The 24,557-nt window shown below is 26.5% G+C and overlaps 5 protein-coding genes across 5 annotated transcripts; 2 read left to right on the top strand and 3 right to left on the bottom strand.

The window, feature by feature from the left end:
- Nucleotides 1-7,441: 7,441 nt before the first annotated feature.
- On the bottom strand, nucleotides 7,442-7,723 carry OCT59_011589 (uncharacterized protein; the record flags this gene model as incomplete). Its single annotated transcript, XM_066133850.1, has 1 exon — nucleotides 7,442-7,723. One exon carries the CDS (start codon nucleotides 7,721-7,723, stop codon nucleotides 7,442-7,444), a length of 282 nt encoding a protein of 93 aa, XP_065989170.1.
- A 3,410-nt stretch (nucleotides 7,724-11,133) lies between these two features.
- OCT59_011588 (uncharacterized protein) lies at nucleotides 11,134-12,663 on the top strand (the record flags this gene model as incomplete). The annotated part of the gene is made up of 1 exon (XM_025332810.1): nucleotides 11,134-12,663. The coding sequence occupies one exon, from the start codon at nucleotides 11,134-11,136 to the stop codon at nucleotides 12,661-12,663; it is 1,530 nt and encodes a 509-aa protein (XP_025166894.1).
- Nucleotides 12,664-16,483: 3,820 nt separating this feature from the next.
- Nucleotides 16,484-18,129, top strand: OCT59_011587 (uncharacterized protein; the record flags this gene model as incomplete). The annotated part of the gene is made up of 1 exon (XM_025330888.2): nucleotides 16,484-18,129. The coding sequence occupies one exon, from the start codon at nucleotides 16,484-16,486 to the stop codon at nucleotides 18,020-18,022; it is 1,539 nt and encodes a 512-aa protein (XP_025166893.1). The 3' UTR covers nucleotides 18,023-18,129.
- Nucleotides 18,130-21,989: 3,860 nt separating this feature from the next.
- Nucleotides 21,990-22,824, bottom strand: OCT59_011586 (uncharacterized protein; the record flags this gene model as incomplete). The annotated part of the gene is made up of 2 exons (XM_025328393.2): nucleotides 21,990-22,099; nucleotides 22,218-22,824. 2 exons carry the CDS (start codon nucleotides 22,822-22,824, stop codon nucleotides 21,990-21,992), a joined length of 717 nt encoding a protein of 238 aa, XP_025166892.2.
- Nucleotides 22,825-23,912: 1,088 nt separating this feature from the next.
- On the bottom strand, nucleotides 23,913-24,557 carry OCT59_011585 (uncharacterized protein; the record flags this gene model as incomplete). Its single annotated transcript, XM_066133848.1, has 1 exon — nucleotides 23,913-24,557. The coding sequence occupies one exon, from the start codon at nucleotides 24,555-24,557 to the stop codon at nucleotides 23,913-23,915; it is 645 nt and encodes a 214-aa protein (XP_065989169.1).

Raw genomic sequence — 24,557 nt, 5'->3', positions numbered from 1 at the left:
AATGTTAATTACGTTCCCTTAAGTAAAAATAAAAAAAAAAACTTAAAAAAAGAAATGAACTTACCATAGTTCGTTCTTTTTTTAAATCCTGGTCATTAATGGCTTCGTCCACGTCCAGGTTTCCTAAAAAAAAGAAAGGGAACGTTAATTACGTTCCCTTAAGTAAAAATAAAAAAAAAAACTTAAAAAAAGAAATGAACTTACCATAGTTCGTTCTTTTTTTAAATCCTGGACATTAATGGCTTCGTCCACGTCTAGGTTTCCTAAAAAAAAAAGAAAGGGAACGTTAATTACGTTCCCTTAAGTAAATTAAAAAAAAAAACTTAAAAAAAGAAATGAACTTACCATAGTTCGTTCTTTTTAAATCCTGGTCGTTAATGGCTTCGTCCACGTCCAGGTTTCCTAAAAAAAAGAAAGGGAACGTTAATTACGTTCCCTTAAGTAAAAATAAAAAAAAAACTTAAAAAAAGAACGAACTCACCATAGGTTCGTTCTTTTTTTTTTAAATCCTGGTCGTTAGGCTTCGTTCGTCCAGGCTTCCTAATAAAAAGAAGGGAACCGTTAATTAAGTTCCCTCAAGTAAAAATAACAAAAAAAAAGAAATGAACTTACCTAGTTAGTTCTTTTAAATCTTGGTCGTCCGGCGTCCGTTCATCCAGGAAAGGGTTTTTAAAAAAAAAATGAATTTTTTTTAAAAATTTAAAAAAAAAATCTGATCCGAAATCTGTTCAGATCAGATCAGATTTTCTCGTGTTTGATCTGATCCGATCTGAATCTGATCAGATCAGATTTTTTTTAAATCCGATCTGATCTATGGATCAAAATTTTGAAAACCGAACCGATCTGGCTCGGATCAAATCTGCGGATCCCAGATCAGATCAGATTTTTTTCGGAGCACTACTTTCAACCATTTCCTTTTTTTGAATGATTCTCTGAATTACGTACACTTTTGCTTTGTTTATTTCCATTTCAGATAATCGCAGTCACATGTATCCTGAACTATAATTTATGTTCCTAGTATGTAACACGATGTAGTGAATGAGTATATTTACGACAAAATATTTTAAGTTCAAATAGATACATAAATAATTAACCTTTTTTTCCTTCTATAAAGGATCGTTTTTATTAAAATAATAAATCAATAAATCTTTTATTATGTTTCTTCATTTACTCATTTACAAAGAATGAATGGACAATTTTTTTCATTTTTAGCCAATAATTTAAAGTGAAATTTTATAATGTTCAAAACAAAGATCATTGACCTTGGATGAATGTTGCATGATGATTTTGTGTTGAACTTAGAAGTCCTATGCTATTTGTGTTCCATCTAAAGTAGTAATAATTATTGCATACTAAAATACGATATCATATTTTTTATAGGGTTTAAAAATCTGAACATTTATTTTAAGTGTGAATACAAAATAATTGTTCAAAAACGAATAATGGATGGATTCTGTAAATAATTTTAAGGAAAAAATATCAGGAATATTATTGATTCTTCTGACAATTTGACGTGGTCCATTAAAGAAAATTAGAAATTTGATCTCGTTAAAACAATTCTAAATGGTTTGAAAATGTTTCTTTATTTTTCATAGTTAATACAAAAATTATTGAGAATGAAAATAACCAAACTTTTTTTTTTTTTTATACATTGCAAAATACAATAGTTTTTCGTATTAAAGATAACCCTTTTATTAGATAATATTGCAAAAAATAAAGTCAATGTACATTATCTTAAGCAATAGCACCATTTCTTCATCCCTAAAAATAAGTTAATTAAAAAAAAAGATAACCTCTCAAAAATCTAAAACTTACCTTTTCAACTCGAATCTAATGAACTGTTGAATGTTTTGTAAAAACAGAAAATAATATAAAAATCTAAAAACAGCGTCACACTCATTTCAGCTGAAAATTTCACTTCAAAGTTTCTCATATGTTAAAATTCTGCTCAAAACTTGTAATTTATTAATTAATAAAATAAAAATAAAAATAAAAGTAAAATAAATAAATGAGCCAAATAAAATTTAAGACTAACTTATCCTAAAAAATGATTGAAGAACAAAAGGGTAAAAGTCACAAATTAATTCAAACCAATTTGGTAACGTGATCGAAATATGAAGTATGCGAAGTATAACTGATGGAAAAAAAATAATTCAAGCATGTGTGACAAATGAAGTGTAATGATATGACGGAATATTTTGAAAAAAAATGAAAATTAAATAATACAAATTTAAGCAAGAATTTAAAAAAATTAAATCGTTTGTAGTATAACAACTTTATTGCTACACTACAAATTTAGATTTTAAAAACGTATAAAAAAAAGTTGATATATTGGTATGTGTATTTTGCCCACAAAAAAGAAATTTTTAAAAAAATAAATCGATTGTAGTATCGCTACACTACAATTTAGATTTAAAAACAATTCCTAAAAATCAAATGATTATAGTAAATTGTAACAAATATAATTTTATCAAATAAAAAAAATTAAATCGTTTAATCATTTTTTGGCCAAAATATAATTAGATTTCTAATGAAATCATTATGTTATTATGCTTAATATTGGTATGATACTATGATATGGCGCTAATGACCAGTTCTTACGACCATTCATTGTTGATAAAAAAACTTTTTTGATAAGAATTGCAAAAATTTTTTTATGTTTTTTACGCAGGAAGTTTAATTATTTATAATTTATTCACGTTGGACAAAGAATTTCTTTATGAAAAATTTTGAATGATTTCTACAATCTCTTTGGAAGTTTTTTTCATTATTTTTATAACTTACTCTGTATGGAAAAAAAACAATTTCTTCATAGAATTGATCTGCTATACACCGATATTGGCGTAGCTCCAAGTAAATATATAAATAAGTATATGGTAATATGGGGTGTGACACGCCGCCCATAGGATATTAAAATTAAATAACGTATGTTGCCACCGACGTGTTGAGTTCGAATAATATCTATAAATGAGTATATTCATATTTGAATAAATTTTAATAATTAATATTTTAATATTATTTTTATTGAGCCAAAAATTGACTACTGAATTTCCTATCGAAATCCACTTGTATTTATATATTTTAAAAAAAATATTTCTAATATTTACTATCTTTTCTAATAAAATTTGAAGATCTATTATCATATGACTATCTCGTTACACTAAACTAAACTATAAATATAATTTTATTGACTAATTATTTACCCATCAGTTAATTATTTATCCTTCGGCTAATTATTTATCCTTATTCTATTTTATTGTGTTTTCGGTTATTACATTTATCCTCCTCTTGAAAAATTTATGTCCCATAAATTAAGAATTGAATTCGGGTCTCAAACATATTATATTATTATATATGGTTCAAATATTTCTCTATCAAAGTATTCTTTTAATAATTCTCCATTCACTGAGTGGTCTTCTTAAAATTCTTCCATTTAATTCTTTAATTTTGTACGATTCATTTATTATTACTTCATGTATATAATATGGTCCCTTCCATTTTTCTTCTAGTTTTCCTGTATGTGTTTTGTATTTTGCTGCATCAAAGTATAATACTTTATCTCCTATTTGAAAATTTTGTTTTTGTTTTCCAATTTTGTCATGATATTTCTTTTGTTGTTCTTGTGCTTTTTCAATATTCTTCTTTGCTTCATGTCTTTTTATTGGTAATTCTTCTATTATATGTTCTATTCTTTTAATCATTGTAATTCCTTTAACTTCTTCATCATTTGGTATTATTACTCTTCTTCCATAAGTCAAATAAAATGGTGTCATTTTACTTGATTTCTGTATTTTACTTCTATATGCAAACAATATTGGTGCTATTCTTTGATCCCAATTTTTATCTTCATATTCTCTATTTCTATATATCGTTAATTTTTCTTTTACTAATTTTGCCAATGATTCTATTAATGTTTTATTAAATTGTTCTACTAATCCATTTGTTTTAGGGTGATAAGGAGTTGAGAATTTATGTTGAACATTAAATTTTTTGGTAAGATTTTTAGTTAATTGATTATTAAATTCTGATCCATTATCTGTAAGTATTTTCTTTGGACATCCATGTGACCATGTCGACAAATTATTTCTTCATAAATGAATTTTGATATTTCTTTTGCATTCGCTTCTTTTATTGCTTTTGCTTCTGGCCATTTCGTAAAGAAATCTATTGCTACTACTATATATTTATTTCCTTCTTCTGTTCTTGGTAATGGTCCTATCACATCTATCCCAATCATATGAAAAGGTTCTTTTACTTCTATTGGATGTAATTCATGTAACCCTTGTGGATTATTTCTTCTTTGGCAATTATCACAACTTTTTACATATTTTTCTACATCTCGTTTCATATTCTTCCACCAATATTTTTCTTTTACTTTTTCATATGTAGCTTGAATCCCAAAATGTGCTGATAATTCTCGGAGCATGCACCAAAAATGTGACACGCCACCCATAGGATATTAAAATTAAATAACGTATGTTGCCATGTTTAATAATAAATTTTCTTGAAATAAATCTTGTAAATTATAATCAGATATTTCACTTTCACTATCAGAATCTTCAATATTCAATGAATTATTCAAGTCTGAATTTTGACTTAAACTAAAACCTTCTGTATTTATAACATTTTCATTTTCGCTCTCAAATTCATTCTCATCAAAACTTTCAGTATTTTCTTCCCAAATCTCATGTTCTTCTGGATCTAATATTTCTCCAATCTTTTCTGAATCATTTGTATCATCATTTTCTTTTTCAACTTCTTCTTCACTTTCTTCAATTTCAAATTTCTTTAAATATTCATCTAATATTTTCCTTATTTCTTTTTCTGTTTCATTTTTATATTCTTGAAATTTTCTTATAAAGTCTGCACTTAATATATCAACATCTCTATATCCCATACTTATTAATCTTAATAATTCTCCATCAGAAACTTAAATTTCTAAAATTTTGATTAGATTTTTTAACTGTTCTAATTTTTTCTCTATTTCTGTTTCATCATCTAATTCATTCTCATCTTCTACATTTTCTAATTCTTTTTCATAACAACTTTTACATATTCTTTCTATAAATTCTTTATTATATTCTACCGCTTTTATTGCTTCTTTCTTTAATATTATTTTGTTACACATTGGACATTCTATTGTATACATATAATGCCATATTCTTAACTCTTCTTCTATTCCTTTGTCATCTAATTCTTCAATAGTTTTGTAAAATTTCATAAATTCTTTAGTTTTTATTATTTCATATTCTACTCTAAAATTTATTATTCATCTTATTTCTTCAATATCAATTTTACAACCATTCTTTAACCAATAATTTCTGTATATTCTTTCTATATGTTCGTCTCCTTCATTTGAACTTGATTCTCCCACATCATCTGAACTTTCTAGTTCTCCTACGTCACTTTGTTCTTCAACAAAACCTTTTGTTTCTACAATTTTCTCTATTATCTTATCTGTTAAATCATCGTTCATCCATGGTTTTGGATATTTATTTCCATCCCACCATTGATATGTTATACTTTTCTGAAACTTCTTGATTTTCTCTCTATTTTCTTCTTCTGCAATATTTTCTTCTAAATGTAATATTTCTTTAAAATTTCTCATAGTACCATATCCTTTATTCTTAATAGTTACTAATTCTATTTCTTCCAACCATTCTTCAAATTTTGCAAATTTTATATCCAATTCATCATCTTCTATTATATATCTATACATCAACAATTCTTTATTCCCTAACAAATTCTCTTCTGTTTGATCATCTAATATGAACTCGTTATCTTCACTGAGTATATAATGTTCACATATTACTTTTATTACTGATATAATTCCTATTTTTCTATAATCTGATTTATTTCTATACTTAATTGACCTTACGACTATATCTAACAGTTTTTCTCCTTCTTTTTTTATTTTCTCAAATTCTTTATTTCTTTTCTTTTTACTAGATGGATAACTTTCTTCTCCATCCTTTCTTGTCAATACTATATATTCCATTAATTTTGTATATGTGTTTCTATTATAACTCATTGCTTCCAGTATTACTTTTTGAAAAATTTTCCAAAATCTTTTAAACCAATCTCTTATTTCTATTTCATCAGTTCTATAACATTTTAAGCATGAAGGATCTGCTTGATATTCTTCTTTTGATTCATTATGTTTCTTTATTTCATGTCTTCTTTTAATCTCTTCTAATTCATCGTATATATCAGACATTTTTATTTATTTAAACATTTTATAATTTCACTTTTATTTATATTTTATAAAATTTTATCATTAACTTAACATCATTTAAATTACTATTTTTATCTTTTACTTCTTTAAAACACAATTTAAATTCTAATATTTTCAAAGTTCCAGCTTTGATTCTATAATTTCTCTATACATTCTATAATATAATCTATAATCGCAATTTTATTTATAAAATTTCTATATCTTGCACAAATAAACTGTGATCAAAGCTAGGGATTATTTATAACTGGGGCCACCCAGTGTCAGACTAATATGATCATTAACAAAGGCTTATTTATACTGGGTCCTCCCAGTGTGCTCTTATTTATACCGGGTTCTCCCAGTTCTATACACAACATTAAACTTTTAATAACTTTTAATCTTTTTCTTATATTAACTTTCAAAATATTTATTTCAAATCTATTTCATATTATTTTATTTCTCGTATATTATTTTATAATACATTTACATTTTCTTATTATAATTGGATAGCCACGGATTTTTAAGCGATCAACGTACTAAAATTTCTGTTGACATAACGCCCCTGGCGACACAACTATTTCTTCTATTATTTTCTTATTCATTTATATTTTTATTAATCAGTCGCCTCTGCCTAAGGGTAGCTATATATTTCTTTTACTGCGCCTTATCACGTGACTTATACTTTCTCTTATTTCTTTTATTTACTGCGCTTCATCACGTGATTTACATTACTCACGTGATTTGTACAACATTTTATTTTTCTACTGCGTTTTAATCACATGATTTTTACTGCGCTTTTAACACATGACTTGTCGCAGTATAATTTTTATTTTATTTATTCATTTTTGTAATTGAACTCATGTTCTCTCTTTCCAATTAAATATTTTATTACGTTTTATATTGTTTACGCAACATGCTTACGCAATTTCTTTTTATTTTTATATTACATCATTATTACATCATTTATTTCATATAATTCATTATTATCTTTTATAATCTTTCATATTATTCTTTTATTGTAATAAAATTATTTTTCATATATCAAATAATAACATTTCATTATTTCTTATATTTATAATATCATTTAATTTTCTTTTTATTTAGTAACCTATACCGGGCTTGCCTTTACCTTCTTCATAGAAGTATAGTAGTTTACGGGTTTATTACTAATAACTTTTCTTTTTCTCATAATACTTTTGAATTTTTCAATCATTTATTAACTTCTTATTATTCACAAAATTCATCTTTCGCAAAATTTTCTCCAAAGTTGACTTTAAATAAAGGTTTTCCTTCCACATAATTAATTGAACATTTTACAATATGGTTTGCTTTTCCATATTGAGTTTCAACAATATAATTGTGAGGAATTGGATGTTTTGGATTTCTGGTGTAATGAAGTTGATTGGTAAGAGGATATATTCCCTCTTTTATGATTTTGTAATAGAAAGTTCTTTTTTTATCATAAAGTTTAATAAAACGACTTGTTGGATAAGTACTATCTTCTTCCATTTTGTTATTTTGAAATTAGTGTTAGAAAAAATTTTTTTTGAAATCAAGTGTGATACAAACTTACATATGATTCTTAAATTGTATATGTATTATGTCATCATGTTTTGTTTATATGAACCAATTTTGCAATTGGATGATCAATTTTTTATTTACACTTAATGTTAACCCATTAATATTATCAAAGACCGCAGCATGACGCAACATATATTTTACAGAATACATATTCTTTTGTATTCTTTTTTTCCGTCGCAAATAATATTATAAAGTTTTGGCCAGAATTAAGTTCAGCCAAATTATGTTAATTCTGGCCAGAAATAAAATTGCGACAAATTTAAATTTTTTTTTAGGATTATATGCACATCATACTAAGCATTAACTTCGCAACATTTATTTTTATTCATATAACAAAATTCAATAATTATAGGTAATGAAACAAACCCGCTGATATGCATAGAGTAAGTTGCATTTTTTAATTGAATACTAATTTTTAAATTTTACTTTTCTATTTTCCAACTTTAGAATGTAAGTTCATCACTTTATTCAAATGAAACTACTCTTTTATGCTTAAGTAAAATTATTCAGCAAGGTTAAAATTACTTGTATCTTAATTTTAATGAAAGTAGATTATAATATTAATGGAGGCATATCGTATTAATTGATTAATTTATAATAAAGTTATTTTTTTTATAATATAATAAATAGTCTATGATTTTTATTGTTATGCTTTTAATTTGAATAAATAAATAATACTGCTAAAAAAACTATAAAGTAAATCATATAAGCAAATTACTTATTTATGAATAATCAAAATTTGGACAAATGACGGACAAATATATGGCAAAAACTGGACGAATTCCTTATTTATGAATGTCCGGAATATTGCAATATTCCGGATGTTTATAGATCCTGTTTTTGTCCGGAAAATATAGGCGGACGATTTCTGAACAAAAACTGGACATTTTTTTTTTATAGGGATATAGTTACTATTAGCTCTATGCATCATCTTCAAGGGCAATGCCAGTCTGCATTATCCAAAAAAGGAACGATTTACACATTTCTTGTTTGCTTTTTATGTATATTGCATAGGGAAAAAAAAGAATTCTATAGAATCGTTTTATATGCTGAATAAGTTATTGCCCAGAGCAACATTTATTTAATCACATGCACATGTATTCTGCAAAAACTGGAATGAGAATTGTACCAATTTGTTCCTATTCACAACTTGTAGGGGTAATAGTCACCGGTCCTAAAAGATTGTGGTCCTACATTTCAAAAAAAAAAGGAAATGTCTTAATTTATTTAATAAAAAATTACATCACTAGACGAACTTACCTTTCAAAAAAAAAAAATTTCAAAATCTCTGGTTCGAAGTCTATCCAATTATCAAAATAAAAAAACAATCAATTTAAATAATATAAAAGACAAAAAAGCTGTTATGCAAAATTTATCTCATCATCTAAAAATTTTTAAATAAAATTTCAACAAAACAAAAAAAGGAAACCACCATAAAAAGCTCACCATAACCGAATTGCTAGTGAAAGAGGACATCCAAATAACCTAAAGATTCTAAAGAATGAAAAATGCTACCTGGCTAAAAAAAGATGTGAAAGTGAAATCGAAGAATTTGCCTAAAAGAAAAGAAGATTGGCTGGTTATGGACCGAACGTTGTTCGGTTAACTAACCTGAAAAAAATGTCTCGAAATTACGCAACTTGAAGTGTGGCGCATATGTGACGGATAGTGCGTGACGAGTAGGATTTTGTTACTCCAAGACACTTATGAAAAATGGAAAGGACGCCGGTGATGAAAAATGTCACGTGATTTTTCGTGCATAAAGTTTTTTATTTTCCCCAGTAACACCATCAAATTTTCACTATCACGAGAAAGTGAAAAATATTCATCACAGGAATCACACCCTCTACTGTTCACCCAAACTATATTTATCTGAGGGACTTAGTTTTTTTCGAGTGGGCAAAAGCTTATATTATTCGTCATTGTTTATTTTCACACGTTAGTGCATAATGTCGTAATGCGGTCCAAAGTCACGTGATAGTGAAATTTTGATCAGGTTACGCTGTTGAACTAACGATTCTACTGCGCCACAAAAAATTAGGAACGGCCCAATTCATCTTCATCTGCATTAATACAATCATGGTTTACTGTCGTTATCCAATTAAAATTCAGCCGCTAACTGAAAGAAAAAAAAATATACAAAATTATTGTAGAAAATTGTATTATTAAATCACTTAAATCATTTATAGATAAATAATGGACTCGACTGAATCAATTAATCTCAATTAAAAAAAATCATTGAAATTTGGATTTAGAGAAATTGGATGATGTAAAAAAAAATCAGTTGATTCGATATTTTAATTTGAAAATATTTTTATGTTAATTAAATAAAGTATCGTACTTATTGATCGACAAGTCATTAAAATATAGTATATATAGTTATTATTTCTATTTTTATAAATTAAATTACATATTATACGTTGGAAATATATTAAATAATTATGATGATATTGACAATAAAAGAATTAGCCAAACTTTAGATATTGCTACCACCGGAAAAGGGTGATAAAAGAAAAGTTATAAGAGATTATCTGCTGATACTGCTCTCTCGGCGCGTCTGTAGCGGCCAGTTCCAAACCCGAAGAAAATATACACAAATCGGTTAACAATACAATGATTTTTAGGAAAGGATAAATTTGAGTTGGAAATTCAAATTATATACGAATAGTGCAATAAGATAGCTTAGAGAACAATCGGTAAAAATATCAATTTTATTAATTAACTACAGGACATATTTTTTCTATCGTTACTTATATAAAAAAAATTCATCTATAATTCATCTAAGATGTGGGATTGCTGTTTAATTCTATACAAGAAAAATAGTTGATATATGGGCAGTATTAAATTTGACAGATGTACTGTACAAGATGTACAGTATAAATAATATTGACGAGGTCTCATCAAAAAAAGATCGGCCTGTTTTTACGAAATATAATAGTAAGAACTAATTTTCATGTCTGTTACGAATTATTGTAGAACCGAAGTTCAACTTGATATAATACATAACGAGAAAATTTTGGAGATGTTGTAGACCAAACTTGACTATGTCGTTCCAAACCTTACCATCGGTCTAAATTATCGGCCCAATCTAATAATGCCTTAAGACTGTACCAACGATGATCTCCTAATTTAGGCCGATGGTAAGGTTTGGGACATGGTTTGATTTGGTCTACAACAGAGAAAATCATTACGGTAGCAGGTAGTGTTACCTATTACAGGGTTCACTTGAATGTTACAAAATTTATGTACAACCGTGTGATATCCAAAATTAGGCTTATAATGACTTATTTACTCCGATACTCCGTAAAAAAACTTTCTTTCCTTCCTAAATTTTCAAAATGACTTTACCTTATTTAACAGATGATTGTATTTTTTACATTTTACAACATCTTAAAAATAATCGTTCAATTTTATTTAATTGTTTATTAGTTAATAGATTTTGGTGTAAATCAACGATTCCTTTACTTTATGCAAATCCTTTTATAAATATAACTGAAGAAAATTACTCGATAATCACGACCTTAATTTTTTGTTTTAATAAAGAAGAAATTTTACAATTGAAGAATCAACTAGAAATAAACCAGATTAATAATATTAATTTGGATGAAGAATACAAACCATTATTTGAATATCTGAAATATTTGGAAAACTATGATTATTTTAAAATAGATTACGTAATTGATAGTTGTTTTATAAAATATTGTTCAGGTTTATCAATTTCTAATATTAAAATATATGATAGTATTCCAATATTTCATCAATCAATTTTACGTCAAAGTAAAAACATCAAAAAATTAGATATTTCGTCATCTTTATTTTATAGTGAAACGTTTAAAAATTTTAATGTTAAAAATTTCACATCAAATTTAACAAAATTAAATTCATTATCATTAGATTTTGATGGAATTAGTAATAAATTTGAACAAGAATTTTTAAGCAATATAGCAAATAATTTACAAGAATTAATAATTGATTTTTCCAATAATTTTGTCGAAATTACTACTTTTGAAAAGATTTGTACAATTATTCGAGAGCAAAACAAACTTAAAAGATTTAAGATAACGAATTGTTATTCTTTATTAAATAATATTCTTTTATCTTTAGAAATTCAAAAGAATTCTTTAGTTAATATTGAATTTATAAATACTAATTTTAGTAATGCTAATTTAAAAAGTTTCAATAATTTATATAATTTGAAGTATTTGAGATTTGTAACTTGTAAAGGTATATTATTAGATCAATGTGAGATTTTAAATTTTGTTCCATTTAAGCTCAAGGAAATATCATTTGCACGAAATAGTTGGGATGCTAATGTCACATCATTAATGATCAAATATTTAGGTGCATCATTAAAAAGATTATTAATTAGAAATCCGACAATTTCTTCTATTGAAAATATATCAATGTATTGTTCAAATCTTATTTTTTTAAAAATAAGAATTGATACCCATTTTAATTGTTCAGCGTTACCATTTTTTAGAAATTTAAGAACAAGAATATTAAATCTTAGTGTTATTACATATAATAATAAATTTCTTGTAAATTTATCAAATAATATCCCTATTAATATTAGTAAAATTTCTATTTATTATCATAATTCTAATAAGTATTTCAGATTTAGGGAATTTTTAGATAATTGTCATAATAAGTTTGAAGTAATTAATTTAAATTGTATTATTGAGTTAAACTCTCTTAAACTTGTTTTAAATTATATTGAAAGAAGTGATAATAGTTTAAAAATTCTTGGTATGAAGAAATTGAATAAAAATTTGAATGATGAGGAATTAATGTTATTTAATAGTATTAAAGCTAAAGGGATTAAAATAATGGAATTTAATAATTTATATGGTGTTTATAAAGGCATATAATATTAGTATTAGGGTTTATAGGTTAATATTTAACTTTAGGGTTTATTTGTTTTTGTTTATTATTTTTATTTTCTTATAAATAAAGCCAAATTTTTATATTTTGTTACACTCGTTGAATTTAAATCAGTTTTGATATTTAAAGATTTTACTAATCTCAATATTTGTTCATTAGGCGTCCAACCGATATCATACTAACGATGTTTTCTATTGTGATAATTGTGATAAGTGTAATAATCACTGACCACAATAATCTATAAATAATTCAAAAATACAAGTATATATCAAACAGGATGTAATAAGATAAACGTCGAAACGTTCTTAAAAAAAAATTGTGTATTCAATTTAAATTTTAATTCGAGTGTGATTTCTTTACGATAAATTAATAAATGTAAAATTGTAACAAATATGATTTTGTCCAATAAAAAATTCTAGATTTAATAAGACGTACAGGAGTATTATATTAGGACATATTTGTTGTTGATTAGTTTAAGATTTTTCTACGATTAAGACATTATGTTACTGATATTTATTCTATAGTAAGTGCTCAATTCAAATCATTCCATTTTTGAATGAGGCGTAAAGTGACGTAAGTAAAATTTCATGTAGTGAGTATCTTAGAAGTTTCTAACTCGCACATATTGTTTTACATATAGTAGGTTAAGAAGGCGAATAGTAAAGGGTCAAGAAGGTAATTTTTACATCTGGAAAGAATATTCTTGAAGTTCAAATCTTTCTCCAAATGGAATGCTTTTATTAAATTAATCAAAGTCTATACATTTTATGAAAAAAGTTTATTTATATGTACCCTGTTTATTATTATGACAAATAAGTATAAAAAGCAAGAAGTACGTCCGCTTGTTTTAATTACTTGTTGAACTGTTAAGTTTTTGTTAACAATCTATTCCTTAACAGCTTTAACAATAAAGCTTATGAAGTGTCATCGGGATTATGGCAATTCGGGATTTTGACGTTTCGGATTTAGTGTCGGGATAATGTACTGTACCTTGGGATTTTGAGTTTACCAAACCCATTATATAATTTAATACAGCCAATATTAAAATATAATTTACCTCAAGTAAGAAAAAATTGAAATTTGATCTATATAAATCAGACCGATTTGGAAATTGTGAAGTATGTAAGTATAACGGGAAATAATTCAATATATTTGCCAAACGAGTGTGATGATAAACGTATGTAATCATAAGTGTAATTATGTATGCGAAATATAACGGGAAAATAAGTGTTAAACTAAGTGTGATGATGTGAAGAAACGTCGTTTATAACGACTTTATCGCTATGCTACAAATTTAGATTTAAAATATTTGAACGCTTTATATGATAGAATTCGATCAAAATTTTAAATTACAAGTATATTTACGAAAATTAAAGAATGTAAAAGTGTAACAAATATGATTTTGTCCACTAGAAGTAATTTTAAAAAATTAAATCGTTTGTAGTATAACGACTTTATCGCTACACTACAAATTTAGATTTAAAAAATAATTTGTAGCAATAAACGGTATATTACATAATTATAAGTCGGGTAAGAAATATTAAAATTATTGTCCGATTTAACAAAACTCGATATTTATAATTCATTTAAAGTCACACCAAGAATTTTCATAGAATTGATGACATATACGCCCGACAGTAATACTTCTATGCTGATCTAATCCGAATAAGTTAAATCATTTCCGAGGCGTAAAATGTGACGTGTGAGTATCTTAGAACCCTCCTTGTGTTACTGACTTGATTCGCACATATTATTTTATATATAGTAGACTATGTTAAGAAGGAGTATCGCACAGGGTCAAGAAGATATTTTGCATCTCGGAATGAATATTCCAGTAGATGCATGAATAATTAAACTTTTTTTCCTTCTAAATGGATCACGGTAGCAGACAATATCTATACAAAAGTTTTTCATGCAGGAAGTTTAATTATTATAATTTATTTATGTTGAACCAAGAATTTCTTTATGAAAAATTTTTTTAAATTTTGAATAATTTCTGCTGTACGGAAAAAAAACAATTCCTTCATAAATTGATCTTGCTATACACCGACATTGGCGTAGCTCCAAGCAAATATATAAATAGGTATATGGCAGAAGGCAAAAAAAAAGAATCTTTTTATATGCTGATCTAATCCGAATAAGTTATTGCTCAGAGCAAAGGCACCCACTGCGCCTGAGTGGGTGTCATTGGCCGTCATACTGCCGTCATCGGTCGGTCGCGGCGCAGTAGAACCTCTGATTTCATTTTCACATCTTTTTTAGCAAGGTAGGATTTTCATTCTTTAGAATCTGTTATTTGGATTTCCTCTTTTATTAGTAATTCGGTTGTGAGCTTTACATCCCATTTTTTTTGTTTTGTTGAAATTTTTATTTAGAAGGTTTTAGATGAAGAGATAAATTTTGCGTAACAACTTTTTTGTCTTTTATATTATTTAAACAGATTATTTTTTTATTTTGATAATTGGATAGACCTCGAACCAGAGTTTTTTTTTTGAAAGGTAAGTTCGTCTAGTGATGTAATTTTTTATTAAATAAATTAATACATTTCTTTTTTTTTTGAAATGTAGGACCAAGAGATCCGCAGTCTTTTAGGACCGGTGGCTATTACCCCTACAAGTTGTAAATAGGCAATTGTTTTTATACTAAATAAAATATTCTTATTCCAGTTTTTGCAGAAGACATGTGCATGTGATTAAATGCACGCTCATCCCACTCAGGTGATCATATATTATTAAATCACATACAGTAAATCATCTGTGTATTGATGATTTATAGTTAAATAATGGACTCGACTGACTTATTTGTAAAAATTTAAAAAAAAAAATAGTTGATTCTATAATCGATATTTTAATTTCAATATATTTTTATGTTAATTATTTATCGGACTTATTGATCGACACCAAAGATCTCAAGTCATTAAAATATAATCTATTTTTATCCAATTAAATTACATATTATACGGTGGAGATATATTAAATAATTATGATAATATTAGCAATAAAAGAATTATCCAAACCCTATATATTGTTACCACTAGAAACGGGCGATAAACGAAAAGTTATAGAGGGATAAAATTAACGAGTTGTATTAAAATTCTTCGAATTATCTGTTGATACTGTCTCTCTCGGCGCGCCTGTTGTAGCGACCAATCCCCAACGAAAATATACACAAATCGGTTAACAATAAGGAAATGATAAATTTAAGTTGGAAATTCAAATTATATACGAATGGTACAATAAGATAGCTTAGAGAACAGTCGGTAAAAATATCAATTTTATTAATTACAGGACACATTTTTTCTATCGTTACAAGAGGCTACTTATATCAAAAAAATTCATTTATAATTTATCTAAGAATCGGGATTGCCGTTTAATTCTATACAAAAAAAATAATTGATATATGGGCAGTATTAAATTTGACAGACGTACAGTATAAATATTGACAAGGCCTCATCAAAAAAGATCGACCTGTTTTTACGAACTATTTTTCATGTCTGCTATGTTTTATTCTCCGGGCCAACATGTTAATCGGACAAAGCGGCTATAGCCATATATGATTTTATCATTTACTGAATATCAATTATTACTACAAATTATTGTACAACCGAAGTTCAACTTGATATAAATACATAACGAAGAAAATTTGGAGAAAATCATTACGGTAGTGTCAGTGTGTCACCTATTACAGGGTTTACCTGAATGTTACAAAATTTATGTACAACCGTGTGATATCCAAAATTAGGCTTATAATGACTTATTTACTCCGATACTCCGTAAAAAACTTTCTTTCCTTCCTAAAATTTTCAAGATGACTTTACCTTATTTAACAGATGATTGTATTTTTTACATTTTACAACATCTTAAAAATAATCATTCAACTTTATTTAATTGTTTATTAGTTAATCGATTTTGGTGTAAATCAACGATTCCTTTACTTTATGCAAATCCTTTTATAAATATAACTGAAGAAAAGTACTCGATAATCACGACCTTAATTTTATGTTTTAATAAAGAAGAAATTTTACAATTGAAAAATAAACTAGAACTAAACCAAATTAATAATATTAATTTGGATGAAGAATGCAAACCATTATTTGAATATCCGAAATATTTGGAAAACTATGATTATGTTACAATAGATAACGTAATTGATAGTTGTCTTGTAAGATGTTGTTCAGGTTTATTGATTCCTTATAATAAAGTATATGATATTATTCCAATATTTCATCAATCAATTTTACGTCAAAGTAAAAACATCAAACAATTAGATATTTCGACATATTTATTTTATGGAGAAGCGTTTAAAAATTTCAATGTTAAAAATTTCACATCAAATTTAACAAAATTAAATTCGTTATCATTAAATTTAAATGGCACAACTAGTAATAATAAAATTGAACAAGAATTTTTAAGTAATATGGCGAATAATTTGCGAGAATTAATAATTAATCTTTATAAAAATTTTGTCGATATTACTACTTTTGAAAAGATTTGTACAATTATTCAAGAGCAAAACAAACTTAAAAAATTTAAGATATTGGATTGTCATTCTTTATTAAATAATATTCTTTTGTCTTTAGAATTTCAAAAGAATTCTTTAGTTAATATTGAATTCACAAATTCTAACTTTAGTAATGCTAGTTTAAAAAGTTTTAATAATTTATATAATTTGAAGTATTTAAGATTTGATAATTGTGAAGGTATATCATTAGATCAATGTGAGATTTTAAAATTTGCTCAATTTAAGCTCAAGGAATTATCATTTGTACGCATTAGTTGGGATGCTAATGTCACATCATTAATGATCAAATATTTAGGTGCATCATTACAAAGATTATTAATTAGAAATCCGACAATTCTTTCTATTGAAAATATATCAATGTATTGTTCAAATCTTATTTTTTTAGAAATAAGAACTTATTTAAGTTTTAATCGTTTAGTGTTACCATTTTTTAGAAATTTAAGAACAAGAATATTAAATTTTTATATTTTTACATATGATGCTGAATTTTTTATAAATTTATCAAATAATATACCTATTAATATTAGTAAAATTTCTATTTATTATTACTATAATCGTGATAAGAATTTCCAATTCAAGGAATTTTTAAAAAATTGTCATAATAAGTTTGAAATAATTAGTTTGAATAACGTTATTAAGTTAGACTTTCTTAAAGTTGTTTTAAATTATATTGAAAGAAGTAACAATAGTTTAAAAATTCTTGGTTTGATTAATTTGAATAGACAATGGGATGATGAGGAATCAATGTTATTGAATAGTATTAAAGCTAAAGGGGTTAAAATAACGGAATTTGATAATATACATGGTGTTTATGAAGGCATATAATATTAGTATTATTGTAGAGTTTATAGGTTAATATTTAACTTTAGGGTTGATTTATTTTGTTTATTGTTTTTTATTTGCTTATAAATAAAGCTAAATATTTAAATATCAAAACACGTCCAACCGATAAACATTCGTTGAAAATATGAAGTATTGTAACATCATACTAACGATGTTTTCTATTGTGATTAATTGTGATATAAGTGTAATCACTGACCACAATAGTCTCACTCACAAGCTATGGTAATATTTTGATTAAATAATATGAGGGAAAAAATAATTCAATAATACAAGTATACTGTATATCAAACAGGATGTAATAAGATAAATGTCGAAACGTTCTGAAAAAAAAAAAATGCTTATTAAATTGAAATTTTGATTCTTTACGATAAATTAATAATAAATGTAAATTTGTAACAAATATGATTTTGTCCAATAAAAAAATTCTGGATTCAATAAGACGTACAGAATAAAATCTCCTTCCTAAATAACAATTTTAAAATCATCATCCATCATCTGACTATCACCTTATTTTCGCGTAACATCAATTTTTTGTAACAATATTTTTTATTTAATAATAATATTGTTAAAAGTTAAATAATTTTTTAATTACATAATTTAAAAGGATCTAATGGTATTCTATAATTTTTATTGTATTTTTTAGAATTAGAAAAATTTCAACAATTAATTGGATTGTTTATTTTAGGATTTCATTAGAAAAAGTTATTTAGATTTGGTTATTTTCGTAATAATATTAAATCAAATCTTTAAAATTATCCTTTGATAAATGGGAAGGTAGGCATCCTACGTTATTACAATTTAGTCAAATAACTTAGAAAAATATATAGTTTAAAATATGAGGCGAGAAGAATAGTTGAAAAATTCGAATATAATAGATTTTTAAGATGAATTTGAGGGAGAATTTAAACAGAATTTAATATATTAATAAGTATATACTGAAAATATAGAATTTTTAATTACTTAGTTTATCTGATAGTGTTCCGAAGGGGTCGAGTCGGGTCGGGTTTTGAGGTGTATTCGAACTCGACCCGAGTGTAAAAGTAACGACTCGGATTCGACTTGACTTGACTATAGTCTGACTCGGATAACCCGGGTTCGACCCGTCAAGTTGTATTTAAAATTGAAATTTTTAGTTAAAAATATAATAGAAAGTAACCTGACTCGACGGGTCGGGTCGAGTTCATGCGGGTTACGAGTCATCAAATCATGCGACCCCAACCCGACTCCTAAATACAAGTCGGGTCAACTCGGGTTTGACCCGACCCTTTCGGAACACTAGTTTATCATTCCGTGCAAGTATTATCTCTGATTAACTTGGTTTAAACTACCAATTATTATTCAAATATTACTAATATTTAAGATTTTGGATTATTAAATAAGTCGACTGGTTATGTATAACATTGAACCATTTTATTTTGGAGAGTTTCAATATAAGCAACAATTGATAGCGACCCCAGTAACACCTGAAAAAATTCTGCAATCATGTAATATACGGAATTTTTTCGGGAAAGTTATTATTGATCACGTTCTGCGCCTCTGTGTGTAGCTAACGTTTAGCAATTTATGATGCCAGGTTTACCGGGTGTTGATTATACTTGCTGCGCATGGTGCAAAAAAAAAAATATCTGTAAAAAGGATTTCAAAATTTTTATTAAGTAATATGGTAAGCCCGTAGGACTAGAGTTAATTTGGAAGTAATTTATTAAAAAATTTGTCAAACAACATAGTTTGTTATTTAAAATTTATAGTGCTATTAAAGTAAAATTTTATTCATTTTATTTTAGTGTAGTCAACTATTAAAGTAAAATAATATAAATAAATTTTCGATAATGTCACAATTTTTCACGTGGTCGGCGTACTGTTTTTATTGGTGTATATTATAAATTTTAGGGACGATTGACGTGTGACAATTAGGGAATTACGCCAAAATGTCACCCTCTTTCTGCGGGATTGCCTTATTAATCACGTGATATCCACGTTAAATTTGTCACGTTATTAGTGACGAAATATATATACTGTATATTTTTTTTGCTAACATTTAATATATAATTAAATTATTTATTTTTATCATTCTTACAAAATTCCATAGATAATCTAAAGTCAAATCTAATAAAAGAATGATAACTAGCATACTATCGATTAATTAATTGTTCATTATTAAGTTAACACTATTAGAACCTAACTGATAATGATGGATCCTCATCTACTGAGTCATCATGAAAGTCGTCGGCGATGTAAAAATAAACAACAACGATGACGTTTATAAGTTTTTTTTTATGTAAAATAATTAACCTATTATTTCAATTATTGTTTATTTTTTAAAAAAAATATTCTTTGTTTTGTTTCAAACATTTATCTTGTGAACACGTATTTTATTTTCTCGCACGGATACAGATTCCATCTTTACTTATACAGTAGATTTGGTAAATGGCAATATAAACCAAACATAAAATATTAATTTACGGTTTGATTTATACATCAACATTTGATTTTTTTTATATATCGTTGTAACATTATAAAATAAAAAAAAAAATTGACAAAAATTAATGGAATTTATATAAATAAAAGCTTCGATTAAGAACTTTCATATAATAATAGATAATTTTTTCAACATAACTATACATTTTTTTTATCAATTATATTAAGTATTAACCAAAAATAATTTTTCCAAATAATATTAAATTATATTTTTTATTCTTTTATTTTAATATATTTATTAATTAGATGATTTCACCTTTTTAAACAATAATGGTGTAGTTAGCCGAAAAATAATTAGCCGCAACGTGATCCGGACCCGGCTCAGGCGTAGATCGTCGTGGAATTCCAGTGGATTTTCTGTGATTAAACCGGATCCGGATGATCGGCAATCAGGAATTCAGCTCCATTTTTCGGCTAATAGTCCCAAAAGTAGTGCTCCGAACGATACGAGTCGACCCGGGTTAATTTGACCTGACTCGACTTTTAAATCGGGTCGGTACTAACGATTTTTAATGACTCGTGACCTGCATGACCCGCATGACCCAACCCGCCAGGTCGGGTCATAAATTTCCTTGACCCGGGTTTGACCCGGATCGACCCGGATGTTTTTAATTCTGGCAAAATTATAATTTTGGCCAAAATTAAGCCAAGAATTAGTTTTAACAAATATTAAGCATAGCTTAAGCAGAAAAATAAAAAAATTAACCTTTGGCTTTTGAGAATAATATTTTTCTGATAGCTTTAGAATTCCAATTTATCTTTGATTTGAATATCTGCTAATTATTTTGCCTAATTCTTTGACTTTTATTACAGTATATTAAACCAGGTTCAAAATTCGTATTTTTAGTTAATTAGTCAAGGAGAAAAATAAGAGCTAGTGTTACATGTTTTGTATAACCATTCATGATACAAATTTCAGGTGGCTACTAGTGGTTAATCACTAAGTCACCTTTTTTTCAAATAAAAGGAAATTAATTTTTTTATTATTATAAGAAATCCTCAGTTAGTACCCATTTTACTTAAATGTTCGGGTCTAACCCGGGTTACACGAGTTAAATTATACTCGGTCGAGTCAAGGGTCGGGTTACGAAAATATGAGACCCGAATAAATCTGAGTCTTATATTTTTTTATTCAGATCGGGTCGAATATTTCCTCAAAACCCGACCCGACTTGACCCGGAAGGAGCACTACCCAAAAGTTTACTATGCGGCATATTTTCAACTCATACTTACTATACTCACTACACAAATAGAAATTTAACATAATATTTTTTTATTATTTTTTAAATATGTGAAGTAAAAACTCGTTTTATCTTCACTTGTTTTTTTACGATTTTATTTAAATTTTTTTTTTTTCCAATTTAAAACTTTATTAATATTATAATAATTATATAAAACAACCTATTATAATATAGACGTAAACATCTGTTAATAAAGCATCTATCTAAAAAAAAAAACTATACTAACCGAACTAATCTAGAATACTAAAATTAGAAGCATAATTAGAAGATCTAAATGTAACTAAACTATTATATTTCCATAAATCTTCTACACCTATTTCATACCAAATACTTTTAGCTGCTATATCATTATTAATATAATACCCTGTCCACCTTTGCAAAACATCAGAAATAAATTTTTTTTTCTTTTTCTCATCATAACCCAAGCTAGGTAATGAAGATTTATACAGTTTACTCACTTTTTTTCATTTGTTTCGTTATGCCCTGCTTTATTTCCCATTCATTAAAACTTTTACAACGCTCACTCCACATGAATTTTCTGGCCATATCATGTATATCCTCTACAAAACTTGCTATAGCGTCCTTAAAAAATTTATCCTCCATCTCCAAAAACAACCTTTCATTAACTATGCCTTTAATGGCTTCATGAAAGATTCTACCATTAAAAACCACTCTCGGCTTTTCATTCAAAATACGTAGTAAACGTGCATGGTAATTATAATGTATCCTAAAATCTTTTTCATCTAACTTAGCTTTTAAAATTTCAAAAGCTGCATTAATTATTTGAATGATAGACGTATCTGCTTTATTACATATCCAGATATGTGTCCATGTTTCAATTGTGTAATTACAACGTATACATCTTCCACTTTGATATAATTCTGGATTACGCTTATTTAATAAATTCGCCACAGGTAAAATTTCCAAAAAATTTTTGACTTTATAAGCATTATCAAAATTATTCCTATCTGTATTTTCATCATTAAAAGCTTTCATGATAATTCTGATTGAACGACACCAATCAACTTTTTCCATTGAATTATTAAATCTATAATATCGACACATGTCCAAGGATAAAAATTCTGCCTTATAACTCCATTGATTATATAACTTATAAAACTCTCTTGGCGCTTCTTTATTTTATTTAAATTTCATTCTATACCTAAACTAATAGTCCAAATGATGGACGTGGGTACCGGTGACACAAATAGACGGTATCACTTTGAATTATAATTAGAATTCATAAAAACCTTGTAATTATCTGGAAATTGTTAAACTACTAAGAAGTGTAAGATATAGGAAAAAAGCTCAAAATCAGTTATAGCTACACAAATAATGAATCACCTAATCAAGTGTATATGGAATTCTCTTTTTTTAATTCCTATAACGATAATTACCATCCATCCTTTCTTTTCATAATAATAATGATACAACAGCTTTCTAAGTATAATTTGTTTTTCTTGAAATAAATGTTAGAATTAGTTTATCATATAAATAATTATAATAAATAGTTAATGGCCAGTAATTGAACAATACAAAAAATTTGTGTAACACATCATGTGACTTATGTAAGGTGAAGCGGCGATGCAAAAGTGAAAAATTAATCACAAGTTGCAAATAAATTATTTAATTTTTTTTTTGAAAATTACCAAATATCAAACAATTAGTGCCTCATAAGTATTTGGCATACTCAAAGATACAATGGCTTGGATTTTGAATTTATTTGGGTAATTATGGTCGTATTATACATAGTGGAGAATAAAATTTAACCTGTTTTTTTTTAAAGAAAGATTCATAATTTTTCAAAGAGAAAATATACAAAAAAAGAAAAAATCTTTCCTTTCAGATTCCTAAAATATTTACGCGCTGTATTCTCATATATAAACGTTTTGCCGATTGTGAAATTTTTCCATTTTTTTTGGTTAAAAGAATTTTTCACATGATCGATTTGTGGCGCAGTTTTTAGGCATTACTGTAGCTATTTTGGTAATACGTTAACAATTTCAGTTAGAATTACAGTTTACAGTTCAAAAAATACTGGCTTGTTTTTAAATAAACGAAATTTTTATTTTTATTATTTTGAAATAAAAAATACAATAAATTAATTTATAAAATAAAAAAAAATTAAAATAAAAATAAAAAAATTTAAAAATTTAAAAAAAGGTAATAAAATGAAAGTGATTATATAGAATACCGTTTACATAAACGGTATTCACATTTTCTTGATTATTTAATATTGTGGCTGCTGAATTAGCCACTCCATTAGTGATCGATACGGCCTCCAGATCGTACCGATTGCCGTCATTTGTAATTACCGTTGTTGTCATAGTGCTGGAGGTAAGATGTTGGAATAGTAGTTGTTGTTGTTGTTGTTGTTGTTGTTGATAATGTTGTTGTTGTTGAGGAGCATATTGAGGTTGTTGAGGTTGTTGAGGAGCATATTGAGGCTGTTGAGGTTGTTGAGGAACATATTGAGGTTGTTGAGGCTCTTGTTGAGGCTCTTGTTGAAATTGTTGAAATTGTTGGGGTAGTTGAAATTGTTGAAATTGTTGAGGTTGTTGAAATTGTTGAAATTGTTGAAGTTGTTGAAGTTGTTGGGGTTGTTGAGGCAGTTGATGTTGAGGATGCTGAGGGTATTGAAGTTGGGGTTGGGGTTGAGGTTGTTGATAATGTTGATTTAATTGATATTGTTGGCAATGTTGGTATAATTGGTATTGTTGATGTTGTTGATATTGATTATACTGATAAATACAACAATCATAAGAAGTATGATCCGATGAAAATGAGACTGATTCCAT

Source organism: Rhizophagus irregularis, chromosome 2 (genome assembly GCF_026210795.1).
Source record: "Rhizophagus irregularis chromosome 2, complete sequence".
NCBI lineage: Eukaryota > Fungi > Glomeromycota > Glomeromycetes > Glomerales > Glomeraceae > Rhizophagus > Rhizophagus irregularis.
This window is presented reverse-complemented; position numbering and strand designations above follow the sequence as displayed.